This window comes from Bos indicus, chromosome 25 (genome assembly GCF_029378745.1).
Source record: "Bos indicus isolate NIAB-ARS_2022 breed Sahiwal x Tharparkar chromosome 25, NIAB-ARS_B.indTharparkar_mat_pri_1.0, whole genome shotgun sequence".
Taxonomy (NCBI): domain Eukaryota; kingdom Metazoa; phylum Chordata; class Mammalia; order Artiodactyla; family Bovidae; genus Bos; species Bos indicus.
In genome coordinates, this window is record NC_091784.1 from 2,868,653 (window position 1) to 2,885,958 (window position 17,306).

At 41.4% G+C, this 17,306-nt stretch overlaps 1 protein-coding gene across 4 annotated transcripts in view; it reads left to right on the plus strand.

Moving 5' to 3' along the window:
• Positions 1-17,306, plus strand: part of LOC109578063 (ATP-binding cassette sub-family A member 17-like) — a 111,479-nt gene that overhangs the window by 1,874 nt on the left and 92,299 nt on the right. For 3 of the 4 annotated variants that reach the window (XM_070779473.1, XM_070779470.1, XM_070779472.1), the window contains exons 2-3: positions 14,272-14,357; positions 14,938-15,199. In XM_070779473.1, the coding sequence (XP_070635574.1) occupies positions 14,304-14,357; positions 14,938-15,199 (316 nt within the window). In that variant the 5' untranslated portion in view covers positions 14,272-14,303. Of the gene's footprint in view, positions 1-6,238; positions 14,358-14,937; positions 15,200-17,306 lie in introns of those variants that run through there. The other variant, XM_070779471.1, reaches the window with a different exon arrangement.

Below are 17,306 nucleotides of genomic sequence, written 5' to 3' on the forward strand. Positions count from 1 at the left end.
TTCCCAGGTGGCGCTAGAGGTAAAGAATCCATTTGCTAATGCGGGAGACGCAGACCAGGACTCAATTCCTGGGCTGGGAAGATCCCCCAGAGGAGGAAATATTGGCAACCACTCCGGTATTCTTGCCTGGAAAATTCCAGGTACAGTGGAGCCTGGAGGGCTACAGTCCATGGGGTCACAGAGTTGGACACAGCTGAGCCTGCATGTGCATGTGCACATACACACACATCCCCCAGTCACTGAAAAATCCACCAACCTTCTGCAGAAGGTCCACTACTTAAAAGCAAGGCAAACCTAAATGCGCCATCTAGTCTTCGTCCGTTGGGAGATCCATATAATGGTCATCAAAGTACACAATAGAGCTGAGACCAGAACCCAGGTGTTCAGATTCTTGAGCTCTTTAATACACTCTGGTATGTGAATTAGTCTCATTCATATACCATGGATATATGCCTAAAAGTTATATGATAAACTTCTTTGGGTTTGCATGGCTCAGACATTTATCAAGATTGATGGAAAATCCTAAAGTGGATAGTGACACTCATAATCAAATCTTGTGGCTTTACAAGCATCAGTAAGCCTAGTCATCATAATAGTTGGCTGACAAATGGTGGGGCTTCCCAGGTGGCTCAGTGGAAAATAATTTGCCTGCCAGTGTAGGAGACAGAGATGCAAATTTGATCCCTGAGTCGGGAAGATCCCTGGAGGAAGAAATGGCAACCCACTCCAGTATTCTTGCCTGGAAAATCCTGTGGACAGAGGAGCCTGGCAGGCTATAGTTCATAGAGTTGCAAAGAGTTGGACAGGACTGAGTGAGCATGCACGCAGGACATATATAGTAACGTGTATATATACTGTATACATTTTTAAAATGAAAGCAGTATTGTAGCTCTATTTCTTTTGAGGGGCACAAATAGTATCTATATATCTGCATATGCTTACATATATGTCTTTTTATACAGTAGTTCAGTTCAATTTAGTTCAGGCCTCCCTGTCCATCACCAACTCCCCAAATCCACCCAAACCAATGTCCGTTGAGTTGGTGATGCCATCCAACCATCTCATCCTCTGTTGTCCCCTTCTCCTCCTGCCCTCAATCTTTCCCAGCTTCAGGGTCTTCAAATGAGTCAGCTCTTTGCATCAGGTGGCCAAAGTATTGGAGTTTCACCTTCAACATCAGTCCTTCCAATGAACATCCAGGACTGATCTCCTTTAGGATGGACTGGTTGGATCTCCTTGCAGACCAAGGGACTCTCAAGAGTCTTCTCCAACACCACAGTTCAAAAGCATCAATTCTTCAGTCCTCAGCTTGCTTTATAGTCCAACTCTCACATCCATACATGACCACTGGAAAAACCATAGTCTTGACTAGATGGACCTTTGTTGACAAAGTAATGTCCTTGTTTTTTAATATGCTGTCTAGGTTGGTCATAACTTTCCTTCCAAGGAGTAAGCGTCTTTTAATTTCATGGCTGCAATCACCATCTGCAATGATCTTGGAGCCCAGAAATATAAAGTCTGACACTGTTTCCACTGATTCCCTATCTATTTGCCATGAAGTGATGGAACCAGATGCCATGATCTTAGTTTTCTGAATGTTGAGCTTTAAGCCAACTTTTTCACTTTCCTCTTTCACTTTCATCAAGAGGCTTTTTAGTTCTTCTTCACTTTTTACCATAAGGGTGGTGTCATCTGCATATCTGAGGTTATTGATGTTTCTCCCAGCAATCTTGATTCCAGCTTGTGCTTCCTCCAGCCCAGCGTTTCTCCATAGAAGTTAAATAAGCAGGGTGACAATATACAGCCTTGACGTACTTCTTTTCCTATTTGGAACCAGTCTGTTGTTCCATGTCCAGTTCTAACTGTTACTTCCTGACCTGCATACAGGTTTCTCAAGAGGCAGGTCAGGTGGTCTGGTATTCCCGTCTCTTTCAGAATTTTCCAGTTTATTGTGATGCACACAGAGGCTTTGGCATAGTCAATAAAGCAGAAATAGATGTTTTTCTGGAACTCTCTTGCTTTTTCGATGATCCAGTGGATGTTGGCAATTTGATCTCTAGTTCCTCTGCGTTTTCTAAAACCAGCTTGAACATCTGGAAGTTCAAGGTTCACGTATTGCTGAAGCCTGGCTTGGAGAATTTTGAACGTTACTTTACTAGCATATACAGTAGTTACTGATATTCAATGCGGAATTTTAGAATAGGGCTTCTCCAGTTGTTTCCAGAGGACTATGTTATAATTGGGGGATGCCTTCTAGACCAAGGGCTGTACACATAGTCCTTCATTCAGTGATTGAGAGGCATTCATTTGTAGTGGTTAAAACCGGTTATGGGCTCTGGCCACACAGTGTTGAACTGAAGCCCAGATCTTAATGTCTTAACTCTTCTCTGCCTTGATTTCCATGTATAAAATGAGGATGATATAGTACCCACTTCAAAGGATTGTTATGAGTATTCAATGTATCAAAACATATAAAATACTTTAAAAAGTGCTTTATAGCTCAGTTTCCAATTTTGGGGAGATTATGAGTAAAGCCTTTTATAATCATTTGTGACAGGTTCTTGTGTCAAAAGAAAATTTTTACATTTGAAAATAAATATTTTCATTTTGGGGGGTAAAAACTTAAGAATGGGATTATTGGATTGCATGGAAGTGTGTGTTTAGCTTTATAAAAAACACCACCAAAGTATTTTCCCAAGTGGCTCTACCAATTTGCATTGACACTGGCTCTGTGTAAGAGTTCAGTTGTTCTGTGACTTTGCCAGCTCTTAAAATTTTTTAGCCATTTTAGTAGCTGTGTAGTAGTATTTTATTATGGTTTAAATTTGCATCTCCCTCATGACTGATGATGTTGGCGTCTTTTCATGGGCTTGTTTGCCATGCATGCATGCATGCTAAGTTGCTTCAGTCGTGTCCGACTCTGTGCGACCCTATGGACAGCAGCCCACCAGGTTCCTCTGACCATGGGATTCTCTAGGCAAGAATACTGGAGTGGGTTGCCATTTCCTTCTCCATTGTTTGCCATACATGTATCTTTTCTGGGGTGAAGCATCTTCAGTGTTTTTGCTCATTTTAAAAAATTGGGTTGTTTGTTTTCTTATTATTGAGTTTTGAGAGTTTTATGTATTCTGGATACAGCTCCTTTGTCAGTAAGCAATTTACACACATTCTCTCCCCAGTCTGTGATTTGTCTTTTTATTCTGTTTACAGTCTTTTGCAGAGAAAAAGTTTTTAATTTTGGTGAAGTCCAGTTTATTAGTTTTTCTTTTATGACTTTGGTGTCATAGCTAAGACTGTTTTCCTTAATCCAAGGTCACAAAGATGTTCTCTTTTTTTCTATTAGGTTTTTTTTTTTTTTACAAAAATATTTTCCTTTAATAAAGATTTTCTCATCATGTTTAATGGGAAACAACGAAATATCATGGAAACGGTCCAGTAGAGAAACTTTTCCTATTAGGTTTTGAGTTTAGGTTTGTGTTCTATTTGAAATTAATTTCATTTAATGGATTGAAGTATAGATCAAAGTGGGTTTATTTTTTCCTGTATGGATTCCACTTGCTCCGCCACTTGTTAAAAAGATTACTCTTTTTTCATTGAATTGGTCCGTTGTAAAAAAAATTGACCTTATTTGTGTAGGTCTATTTCTGGACTCTTCTGTTCCGTTGATCTGTGTGTATATGATATTTTAGCCCAGAATTTGGAAAATTTTCTGTGAAGGGTGAGATAGCAAATTTTTTTGACTTTCCATGCCAAGAGGCAGAGTTGAAAATATCATATGGCTACTTGTTACATGAGACAAAGCAAATTTCCATAAAGTTTTTATTAGTGGGATTCAGTATAATAATTGAATGTGGTTTTTTTCAAAACATATATCTACTAGTGAGAAGAATGGAATTCTTTTTTATGGGATAGCATACTGTGTAGCTGTGTTCAAAGACAGTGTCCCCTACCATCAAAATTGACTGTAAATGTTAATCTGTAATGAGATTTGCATATTTCATCATGAACATATGATTTAGAGTGCGTTCATGACTTTGAAAGGCATTGATCAAATTCTATTAAATTCTGTCCTTTTAGCTTGTTCTTACATTCCAGATTCATCACATTCAGTAGAAAGTTAGGTGCAAGCTCCCCTATTGCACAGTTAAATGGATTTTGAAATATGAAGATTTCCTTTGCATTTTTGTTAAGGTCTGAAAAAATGCTTCTGAAATGTAGTTTGACCTTGGAAAATCTACCTGCTGCAAATTTGTCTGGGGATGGAGATTGCACTTCTTGTGTTCTGACAGCATTGAAAGTGCTTAGATCACCTTGCGGTTACTTGTGACAACCAAACAACATTGGTTGTTATCAAAATGGCTGTACCACAGTATAAGTTTCACATAAAAGTACTGTAAAAGCTAATCTTCAAAAGCTAGTGTTCAATAATAGTAGTTGAGGGCAGCTTTTCTAACCAGTAAAAGGTGTCAAAACCATTCTTAGTTTACAGGCTGTAGAAAAATGGGTAGTAGGCTGGATTTGGTCCACGGGCCATAGTTTGCCTGCTTGTGCTTCAGCTAATACCGTATTGCCTTTTTAAAAAATAGTTTTTTTTTATTCATTCATTTACTTATTTATTTTTGTCTGCACTGGGTCTTCATTGCTGGGTGAGGGCTCTCTAGCTGCACAGAGTGAGGGCTACTCTAGTTGCGGTGTGTGGGGTTCTCACTGCGGTGGCTGCTCCTGTTTGGAGCACAGGCTCTAGGGTATGCAGGCTCAGTAGTTGAGGCACACAGGCTTAGTTGCCCACGGCATGTGGGATCTTCCTCAACCAGGAGTGGAATCCATGTCCCCTGCATTGGCAGGCAGATTCGTAACCACTGGACCACTAGGGAAGGCCCGGCCATTCTAATAGGTGTGTGGTGCTATCTCATTGCTTTTATTTGCAGTTCCCTATGATCAATAATGTTGAGCTTTTTCATGTACTTATTTGTTATCTCATTAATTTTTTTCCTCATTTTTAAGTCTGGTTTTTCATCTTCTTACTGTTTAGTTATATGAGTTCTTTGTATATTTTAGATAACAGTGCTTTATCACATATGTTTTTTGGTAAATGTTTTCTGCCAGCCTGTGGCCTGTAGCCTCTCATTTTCTTGGTCTATATAGTATTTTGTGGTTTAGGAGAGAGTTTGTAATTTTCAAAGATTTGTGGGGCTTTTTGTTTATTTTTCCTGTTCTTAGTGTTTTTATCTTATTAATATTTACTTTCAATGCATTCTGATCTAGGAATATGTTCAATATTATTCAGCATTTTAGAATGCTGACTTTTTTATGGTTATACAACTGTGTTTTCATAAATAGTCCATGGAGGTGTATGAACTCTTTTGACTCACTTATGTTGACCCTGTTTTCATGTGGTGGACATTTTGATCCCAAGGATGATTTGCGTGTACACTTTTAAGGTAGAATTATACCAACAATGATGAATTTTCGTCTTGAATGTATTTTCAACAAGAACTCCACTAAACTAATTTCAGGGAAGGGAACCACATCAATATGTCAGTCCTTTCAGAGTCAGGGGCTATGACTTCTAAAAGTAAACCGAGAACCTGAGAGACCTTATCTGTGGAAAGAGACAGAACTCCATGGCTGCCATCCAGACTCAAGCCCTGTGCTTGAGCAGAGTATCTGGTTTTAATTCCTAGCTTAGGGAGCCAACATAATGTAAATTGACTGGCAAAGACTGATATTTTGATGGACTTTTATTTTTGGAAGTGGGGGAAATGTTTAATAAATAAAACTCTGTAATCTCTCAAACCCTAAGGTAATCTCTAGGCACTTCTCAAAAATCACATCAATAGGAAGTGAGCTACTAAGGTTCTGTGACTGCTCAGAAGGGAAATTGCCTCCTATTTCCTACTTGTGAAGGGCCATGAAGGATCGCAGATTCAACCAGTTTACCCCTTTTCAATATCTGTTAAGTGACTTGGGTGATCATATTCTCATCTTTTAGCACAAATTGCTATGCCCTGGGGAGTCACATGCACACCGGGACCAGAGGAATGCTCGTTGCCCGACAGCCTAACCTTGATCCTGGATGCAGAAACTGCACAAAACCTGGCAGACCTTCTTTTTGGAGAGGGAGCGAGTGTGTTTTATGTTGTATGTAGATGGTTTTTTATATCAGGCAGAGAAGTTTAGAAATTTTGTATGCAGGATGAATTTCTGTTTTCTGGAGAAAACAGAAATTGCCCCTGCCCCCCCGCCCTCCTGATTTCTGCTGATAACAGAAAGCTTCTTTGTCTGTGTATAAGTAGGTGTGTAAGGGGATAAGTGTTCCATATGGTTCAGGAGATGCTGACCGCTTCTCTGCCACTTTTCCCTACCCTCCTTCCATCTGCCACCCTGCTGGGACTCAAGCTAACCCATTAAGAGTCCTCTTGGAAACGACCAGGACAGAGACTCTCTTCTTTCTGGGGTTTTGATATAAGCCTAGAGCTCCTGGGGGCCATCTCCCTGCAGCCCCATGTATTTAGAGCCCACCTGACAAGAAGAAAGGCAATGCCAAAGAAAGCTCAAACTACCGCACAATTGCACTCATCTCACACGCCAGTAAAGTAATGCTCAAAATTCTCCAAGCCAGGCTTCAGCAATACGTGAACCTTGAACTTCCAGATGTTCAAGCTGATTTTAGAAAACGCAGAGGAACTAGAGATCAAATTGCCAACATCCGCTGATCATGGAAAAAGCAAGAGAGTTCCAGAAAAACATCTATTTCTGCTTTCTTGACTATGCCAAAGCCTTTGACTGTGTGGATCACAATAAACTGTGGAAAATTCTGAAAGAGATGGGAATACCAGACCACCTGACCTGCCTCTTGAGAAACCTGTATGCAGGTCAGGAAGCAACAGTTAGAACTGGACATGGAACAACAGACCAGTTCCAAATAGGAAAAGGAGTACGTCAAGGTTGTATATTGTCACCCTGCTTTTTTAACTTCTATGCAGAGTACATCATGAGAAACGCTGGACTGGAAGAAGCACAAGCTGGAATCAAGATTGCCAGGAGAAATATCAATAACCTCAGATATGCAGATGACACCACCCTTATGGCAGAAAGTGAAGAAGAACTAAAAAGCCTCTTGATGAAAGTGAAAGAGGAGAGTGAAAAAATTGGCTTAAACTTCAACATTCAGAAAACTAAGATCATGGCATCTGGTCCCATCACTTCATGGGAAATAGATGGGGAAACAGTGGAAACAGTGTCAGACTTTATTTCTTTGGGTTCCAAAATCACTGCAGATGGTGATTGCAGCCATAAAATTAAAAGACACTTACTCTTTGAAAGAAAAGTTACGACCAACCTAGATAGCATATTCAAAAGCAGAGACATTACTTTGACAACAAAGGTCCGTCAAGGCTATGGTTTTCCCAGTGGTCATGTATGGATGTGAGAGCTGGACTGTGAAGAAAGCTGAATGCCAAAGAATTGATGCTTTTGAACTGTGGTTTTGGAGAATACTGTTGAGAGTCCCTTGGACTGCAAGGGGATCCAACCAGTCCATCCTAAAGGAGATCAGTCCTGGGTGTTCATTGGAAGGACTGATGCTGAAGCTGAAACTCCCAATACTTTGGCCACCTCATGCGAAGAGTTGACTCATTTGAAAAGACCCTGATGCTGGGAGGGATTGGGGGCAGGAGGAGAAAGGGACGACAGAGGATGAGATGGCTGGATGGAATTACCCCGACTCGATGAACATGAGTTTGGGTGGACTCCGGGAGTTGGTGATGGACAGGGAGGCCTGGTGTGCTGTGATTCATGGGGTCGCAAAGAGTCAGACACGACTAAGCGACTGAACTGAACTGACAAGAAGACACGAGGAAAGTAGAATGGAGAGAGAAAAAAACTCTGATTATGTTATTTGACTGTTTGGATTCAGCTGTGTTCTCTGGCTTATTCCACTTTGGACTTCCAGTTATGTGAGTAATGAATTCTTTTGGGGGGGGAGTACTTAAGTGAGGTTGAATTGGACTTCTGATACTTATAAATGAAAAACACAAAGAAAGAAGTGGACGATATTGAGATATTTTTCAGAGACAGAATCATTAGGACTTACTGATGGATTTGATATGAGAGGTGAGAGAAAGAGATTAAGGTTCAAACCTAGATTTTGGCTTAAGCATCTCGTATAAACTTACCGTTTACTGAGCTGGATAGTAGACAAGGCAGAGAGAATAAAATCAAGAGTACCTTTGTGGACACTTCAAGTTTGAGACGCCCTTTAGATTCACTGCCCAGTAAAAGTACTTTTCTTGTGAAAGTTGACCCATTTCTGAGTTATTTGGAATTATTTGAGCACTGATTGCATTTCGTCCTCAATTTTTTTCCCCAGGGTATTTATGGGTCCGTTGATGTTTGCGTGCTTAAAAATATCTGCCTGTTAACCCAGCTGATTATAAGGTCTTAGAATTGTGCCCTTTGCCTCCATCCTCTAAGGAGACTCCTGCACTGTTTGCTAACAGTCTCTGGGGAGAGGACTGAGGGAGGCTTGATGATTTTCTCCCTTCTGGTCAGTGATGTGAGTTGGTATTTTTGTTTTTTTTTGCCTGGATGCTTGTAGGAATATTTATCCATAATGTTCAGTGATTCACCAGGATGGTCTCTATTTTTATAGTTCTATTTAGGTTTTTACTGGAACATGAAGATCTTAAAAAAAATTTTTTTTTCCAAATTCAGCTCTTCCATCCTTTAAAGCATGTTTTCTCCTAATACAAACGTGTATCTATATATCTATGTATATTTCTGTTCTTTTTTAAAAAATACAATCTTTTTTATATTCTTTTCCATTATGGTTTATCACAGGATATGGAATATACTTCCTTATGCTATACATTAGGACTTTGCTGTTTATTCATGCTAAATATGATTATTTGCATCTACCAACCACAAACTCCCAGTCCATGCTTTTCCCTCTCCCCTCCTCCTTGGCAGCAAGTCTGTTCTCTATGTCTATGAGTCTGTTTCTCTTTTGTTATGTTTTCTGTTCTAATTATGCCATGGGCTACGAATTGAATTGTGTTCCCCTAAAATTCATGTGTTGAAGCACTCACCCCCAGTGACTCACCTGGAGACAGAGTTTTCAGGTAATGGAGGTTAAATGAGGCTGTAGGAGTAGCACCCTACTCTGACAGACTGGTCCTGTGAGAAGAGGGAAGGAGAGGGAGGTCTCTCTCCGTCGTATGAGGGTGCAGCGAGAAGGTGGCCATCTGCGAGCCAAGAGCTAAGCCCTCACTGGGGGAATCTGACTGTGCTGGCACCCTGATCTCAGACCGCTAGCCCCCAGAACTGTATGAAAATAAATTTCTGTTGTTCAAGCCATGGAGTCTGTACTGTTTGTTATGGCACCCAAGAACACCAGCACATGATTCTGTGCTCAGGGACATTAATTATCTGCATCTTTCTTACCTTTTATGTCTATAATCTTGTCTCTTTCGTCTCTCTTCTTTTTCTCATATATTTTCTCACATTTATTATAAATAAGAAGATATATTTTCTCATATGTATCTTGCAGATCCCAGATTTCTGCTAGTACATAGAACTCTCCCTCACCCTTTTAAAGATTGCATATGATTTCATTGTTTAGGTAAACACCGGTTTATGTAACTGTTTATATCCCCTACTGGTGGGCTGTTTACAGTTCTTTGCTGTTATGAACACTGCTGCAGTGAATAACCTGGTACATGTGTCATTTCATGTTTGTGCAGGTTGTGTCTGTAGAATAGATTCCTAGAAGTGGGATTGGTGGGTCAAAGGACTAGCAATGTGTTCGTGTAGAAATTCTGAATAGTTGTTGTGTTGCTTATTTTCAGCCCTTTTTTCTTTGTCTCAGCCATCTGTTTCCCCAAATATAGCATAAATGGAGTTTCCTTAATCCCTTCCCTGCTTTGCTGGGACCTGTTTGAATCCTAGAGTCCTCATAATCGGGCATGAGGCTGATAATTCACATTTTGTGTTCTGTTGTGATGCTGTGAGCCTACGGAAGTGACTGAGGCCTTCATCCTGACTCCACTGAGGCCTGGCTTCTCTCTGCTCAGGCCTGCTTCCTTTACTCTCCAAAGCACTGATTTCGAGAGTGCTTTTCAATAAACTTCTTGTGCAAAGATCCCCATCTCAGTGTCAGCTGTGTGGTTTTAAAATGCACTTCCTTGATGACCAGATAGGTTGAACACTTTTACATGCTCACTGGCCATTTGGTATCTCATTTGGAAATCATCTGTTCAGATTTCTTGCCTGTTTTTCTGTTGGGATGTCTGTCTTTTTCTTAGTGACTTGTAGGAACTCTTTAAATATTCTGTATACCAGTCGTTTTGAAAAGATTGAAGGTGGGAAGAGGAGGGGACATCAAAGGACGAGATGGTTGGATGGCATCACCGACTCAATGGACGTGAGTTTGAACAAACTCCGGGAGATGGTGAAGGACAGGGAAGCCTGGCGTGCTGCAGCCCATGGGGTCGCAAAGAGTCGGACATGACTGAGCGGCTGAACAACAACAGCAACAGCAACAGCAACAACAAGTGCATTATAGATAACATCTTTTGTAGAATAGAAATTCTTAATTTTGATATAATTCCATTTATCATTTTTCTTTGTATTTAGTGGTTTGGAGTCATATTTAAGAAATACTTGCCTACTGTAGGGTCATGACTATGTTCTGCTTTCCCCTAAAAGCTTCATTGTTTTATCTTTCACGTTTTGATCTGTATGTCATCTGAAGTTGCTATTGTGTATATGCTGGAGGCCCAGTTGACTGAGCAGTTTTTTGAACCCTGTGTCCTGTCGTGTCAGCTTTGTTATAAACAAGGGCCTGTATACCTGTGAGGTCTTTCTAGGCTTGTGTTCTGTTTCATTGGTCAGCTTGTTTACCCTTAAGTGCATCTCTGTTGATTCTCACTTTCTACTTGTGCTGTAATGTTTTCCTTCGTACATATTATTTTTCTTCACTAGGCTTTTTTTCTTCACTGGGTTCCATGAAGATGAGCTCCACTACTGATCAGTCTTTTTATGGTATCATTTTGCCCAGAGACAGTGCCTTAAACACATGATTGCTGGTTGTTGTACGTGCCCTCCTGCGTGCTCACTCAGTCGTGTCCAACTCTTTGTGACCCTTTTTGACTGTAGCCCACCAGGCTTCTGTGTCCATTGGATTTCTCAGGCAGGAATAATAGAGTGGGTAGCCGTTCCTCCTCCAGGGGATCTTCCCGATCCAGGGTTCGAACCCGTATCTCCTGGGACTCCTGCATTGCAGGCAGATTCTTTACCACTGAGACATGAGGGAACTCCTGTTGTATATTACAAGCATCTAAATAAAAGCTCTTTTATTTTTATAAAATTTTGGCTGTTTCTGGCAGCATACGAAACTTAGCAGTCAAGGAATTGAACCTGTGCTGCCTGTATTGGGAGCTTGGAGTCTTAACCACTGGACCATCAGGGAAGTCCAGATGTTCTTTTAAAAGAATATCTGTATTATCACAAATTTTAAAAGATATGAAAACCTCCATCTGCTCTTACTATTTTGCTGTTCCATTCCATTGAACTGGAACTGTGATCAGAGAAAACCATGTATTCTCATTGTCTCTGGCTGTTACTTTTTGTGTTGGGCCAGTAATGAGCCAAAATATGTCCTTTTTTCAGTGGTGAGGGTTTAGGTTGGCAAATTCTAATGGAATTTTTAAAGAATTAAATGCAGAATGTTTGGTAGATGGATATTGTTCCCAGCTCTTCACTCTTTCCTTGAATGAGATTTCACATGCATGCCCTTCACCATGTGATGCTGCAGTGCTCTCACCAGAGGAGTTCGTTTCTTCCCCTGTTGCGCTGACACTGGGCTTGGGATGGGGTTTGCTTTGGCTGGTAGGATGCTTAGCAAGTGTTGTGTGAGCACAGGCTTTCCATGTACCTGTGTGGTTTGTCTTGGCCTCTTGCTACCAGAACAACATGCTACAGTGGGTGACTGGTTGAGGAGACACAGAACAGGCTGGTATTATTTCAGGCTGCCGTAACAAAATACCATAGACAGGGGGACTTAAAGAACAGAAATTTATTTTCTCACAGTTCTGGGGGCTGGGAGTCTGAGACCAAGGTGTCAGCAGATTTAGTTTCCTCTGAGACCTTTCTCTTCGACTTGCACACGGCTGTCTTCTGGCTGTGTCCTCGCGTGGTCTTTCCTCTGTGCTCTGCATCCCTGACGCCTCTTTGTGTATCCAGACTTCATCCTCTTCTAAGAACACTAGTCGGATTGGATTAGGGCCCACGCTAACAACCTCATTGTAACTGAGTCACCTCTTTAAAGGTCCAAACTCCCAAGGCAGTCACATTCTGGGATACTGTGGTTAGGACCTCAACATATGAGTTTGAGGGGACACCATACAGCCCATGACAGACCTGTAGACAGGTCCAGCCAGTCCCAAGAGGCCAGGACAGCCACAAATCTCCAGCAGACCCATAGGCAGGAAGTAAATGATGCCTGTTGCTCTTGGTCACTGAGTTCTGGTGTGGAGTTTGTCATGTAAGGTTATGGCAGCAGTAGCTGACTAAGTAAATGCATCACTTCATTCACTATTATTTTTCATCAAGGGGAGATTCACATAGCACATAATTAGCCATTAAAAATTGTAAAATTCAGTGATACTTCATGTACTAGTCATAATGCTCTTTCTTTAATTTCTTTTTCTTTTTTTTGGCCATGTGGTGAGGAAGTGTGGGATCTTAGTTCTCTGATCAGGGACTGAACCCATGCCCCCTGCATTGGGAGCAGAGTCATAACCACTGGACCACTAGGGGAGTCCCCAGTTTCTTTAACTGCTAATGTGCAACATCAGAGGTACTTTAACTGAAGGAAAAATATGCATTTTCTTTCCTCAATGGAAAAATATTTTTCTGAAAAAGAAAACCTCATTGTGGTAGTATCTAAAAGTTAAAGCATATGTTACACTTGGGAAACACAGACTGAAAAGAGAAGGAACTTGGTGCTATCCAGCATTTTAGTCTCCTCACAATTATGTCTGTTCCAACCACATTCCTACAAAAATTGTCAGCCCTTTAATTTATTTATTTATTCATTCAGTATTTGCTGACTGACTACCCCATGCTGGCCCTACTCTTGTGTCTGGGGATTCAGTGGTAAAAAAAAAAAAGACAAAAAATTGTTGCCTTCTTGAAGCGTGTGAATTCTAGTAGGGAAATCATATTAAATCAGATAAATATCAAGTTAAATAGTTTAAAGGTGCTAAGAAGCAAAATTGACAGGGAAGATTGATACAATATGTTTAGTGTTTTGAAATTTTATATAGGATGATCAAGAAAGGCTGAGAAAGTGACTTTTAAATAAAGATCTGAAAAAAGTAGAAGAGCTGGCCATGTCAACATGAGAGGGAAGTGTGTGCTGGGCAGAGGAGACAGCAGGGGCAAAGGTGTGGGGTGGACACCTGGCTCCTCTGCTCAAGCCTGTGATGGGAGTGCAGAAGGAGGGGCGGTAGAGTAGGGGACGGGTGAGCAATGAGCGAGCTAACAGGCTGCATCCCATGGGATGCTCATTGTTATTAGCAAGGCCAGGCTCTTCCCTGCGGTGAAACAGGAGCCACGGGAGAGTTTTGAGTGAAGGAGTGGATGTGGCCCGACAGGATCGCTCCTGCTGCTGCAGGGAGGATGGGCTGCAGGTTGGCAGGAACAGTGATACCACTGAAGAGGCCCTTGCAGGCATTCAGGCGAGAGATGAGGCGATGTTGGACCAGGGTGCCAAGAGAAGCGGTGGTGAAAAAAGATTGAATTCTGCTCTATTTCAGAAGTAGAGTCAGTAACCCTGTGTAACTGGAAGAATGAACTGACATTGTCTGAGGAGAGGAAGACTGTAAGAATGATCTGTTTCAGGAGAAATATATGAGCAGACTTGTTTGGGCAGGTTGAGTGGAGATGACAAGCAGGCAGTTGAACATTTGGGTCTAGAAGCAACTCAAGGCTGGAAATGTAAATTTAAAAAGTCATCATGTAGATGGATTTAAACCCAAAATAGTGAGTGAGAGCACCTACAGAGTGGTGCTGCTCTGAGTCCACAGGTGGGGCCTGGAACACTTTAATACTCAGAGGGCAGGGAGGGGAGGGGCCAGCACCGCTGGACCGGAAGGAGGAAAAGTGGTCCAGGCGGGGCTCCGAAAGCCTGGGAGCAGAGAGCGTTCCCAGGCCCAAAGAGCCACTCAGGATTTTAATGTTAGTAACATCTCCCCATTTGTCTCCCAGCTAGCGGCGATCACTCCTCTTCAGCTAGAAAAATGGCGATGTTCAGGAACTTAAAACTTCTTCTCTGGAAGAATTTCATTTTAAAGGTGGGTATGGATATCTGTAGGGAGAATGTGAGTCTCCTTCGGAGGAACTGAATGATTTAGTTAAATTGGTTTCTAATCATGGAGTAAAGAAAAAATTAAGAACTTGTAAAGCAGCCCTTTTCTGTAAATGAGCCACATTTCTGTGGTAATTCCGTTAGTTCTAATTACTGAAGATAACCATCATTGCTACTGATTTCTAGCCATTGGTGTTACAGAAAAGATAAAAGCAGATGTTTCTAGCTAATTCTCATTGTTTTTTTTTTTTTCCTTTTTCATATGTTGTACAGGGTGGCTGGAAGAAATATAAGCATTCTTTTATATATATATATATATACACCCACACATACACACACACACACACACACACACACATATATAAGTGAAGCATAGTTGATTAAAAGTGTTTTTAATGGAAGAACATTTGCCATGTAGTGACTCAATGCTTGTGTTCTATTTTGGATTAGCATATTTATTAGTGAAGTGTAGTTGATTGAAAGTGTTCTTAATGGAAGAACACATGTAGTGTCTTAATGCTTGTGTTCTATTTTGGATTAACATATGGCTTTTGTTTTTGTTTTAGAAACGAAAGACTCTGGTAACAGTCCTTGAAATCTTGATGCCGTTACTGTTTTGTGCAGTTATAATATATCTTCGTTTTGGTAGTTTGCCAAGAAAGAGACCTCCTGTAGACTACAAAGTAATTGACATCACTTCTCTGCCAGAATTCTTCAATCAATTTCCTCTGAAAAATAAATTTCAATTAGTTTATATCCCTTCCAAAAGTGAAACTTTGAAGAATATCACTGAAATGGTGAAAGACTTCTTTACTGTTGAGTTTGAAGGTTAGCTATAAAGATGGGGGCAGGACAGAGGGGCCATTTTTATAAAGTCTAATCTGAAGTTTTTTCCTGTGAGGTCTTACAGTAGTGGTTCCACATCTGGGCTCTCCAAATTCTAAAGAGTCTGCATGTATCTTTATTATTTTACACAACACACACAAGAGACTTGTATATTTATGTCGCAAGGCTTCAAGGCTAATTAAAATGAGAAGTGTTTGTTCTAACTCACCAAAGTGACACTGGTCATCTCATATATTTAATCAGAAGTTCTGGTTTGCAGTTATAATATGTCTCTGTCTAATAAACAGAAAACACTCAGAGATTCTGAGTTAGCCTTTTACGCGATCTCTTTTCTCCTCTTCTTGTCCCGTTCTCATCCAGTCTCTATGTGGAGCCAAAAAGGTCTTTAAAAGATGGGTGGGATCTGGCCAGTGCCAAGCCTGCGCCCTGCCCTCAGTGGCTCCCGCCGCGCTGAGCCAGGTCGGGCCTTCCCCAGTCTTGTGTGCTTGCCCTCCTCGTGCCCCCTTTCATATCCTGGGCTCTGGGAGCCTTTCCTCCCTCTGACAGAACCCTTTGCCTCCAGCTTTTCCTTCTTATCATTCTGGTTTCAGCTAAAATGGCACTTAGGAATGCAGGTTTTAGGTTTCCCAATTCTGCCTTTTTCTCTCTCACAGAATCCTGTTGATGTGCTCATAGCATCTTGATAGCTGTGTAGCTATCTGCCTTTCCCTGCAGCACTTTGCCTCCGCCACAGGGCAGAGGCATGTGTGTTCCATGCACACACTGTGCCGGGTGCACAGTAGGTGTTCAGGACATACTTACTGAGTGAATGAATGCAGTTAGGTAGATACAATTTTTCAAAATGTGGAATAATTTTTCAAAGTTACTATAATTATATGTTTTTATAAAGTATTCTAATAATACATAAGGCAGAAAGTGAAAAGAAAGGGTTCTACTCCCCCACCTCTTGAGTGCCACTCAATGTGGCAGTTCTTTTAAAGGTCCTCAGTTGTCGAATGTGGGGAAACTATTTCGAAAGTTGTGCTTTATACTTTCCTAGTATTCTAAAATACTATTCTAATTCAGCTACCTTTTATAAATACAAGATTACAAAATTAAAAAAAAAAAAAAGAAATCCTCCCTGATGAGGTGATAAGTGTGATAAAACACGATGATCCACCCATAGGAAATGGGAGGGTGGTGGCTTTCAGGGGCTATCCAGGAGGGGGACAGTGAGCAGCCAGTCCCTGGGGTGACTGAGGATCTGGAAGTCAGCAGGTGAAGCTGACATGGTTGAGTTAGGTGAGGTCGGGCACGTCTGTAGGAGCCACAGCGTGCAGAGCTTCGCTGGCCTTGTCAGAGCATCGGGCTTTCTTCTGCACGCAGAAGGGGTCCATTGCAGGGCTTTGGAGAAGACAGGTTAGACTGCAGTGTCATTTGTTGTACAAAGATTTCTCTGGCTGTCCTCTGGAGTGGTGATTGGAAGGGGCTGGTACTCGCAGACATTCACGAGGGAAAGATGGCTTGCTGACTGCTAGACCCAGAGCTTCCTCGCCTTTGCCCTCAGCGTGCAGGGCTGCACTCATGCGTTTCCTGCCTGGGATTCTCTGCTGCTTGAGTGCTGTGACACTGCAGTCTTCACCTGTTCCCACCTCCCTGCCGTTTCCATGGCTCACTCCTGTCCTCAGACAGCTCTCGCCTTATTACAGAACCATATGTGACACAGAACAGAGTTCAGAGTTAAAGTCCCTTCCCTAATCCAACTCCCCAGAATTCTTTGTTAACTGTTTGGGATGTATTTTTCTGGAATTAAAAAAAAATTTTTAAGGAACTTAAAATTTACAATAAATACAAAAATTCCTTGCATTGAAAATTGCAAACAATATTAAAGAGATAGGGAATAAAAGTTAAACTCCCCTGTTTATGCCATGGGTTTCCTTAGTGGTTCAGTGGTAAAGAATCTGGCTGTAATGCAGGAGATGCGGGTTCAACCCCTGGGTTGGGAAGATCTCCTGGAGGAGGAAATGGCAACCTACTCCAGTATTCTTGTCTGAGAAATCTCATGAACAGAGGAGCCTGGCAGGCTGCGTTCTGTGGGGTTGCAAAGAGT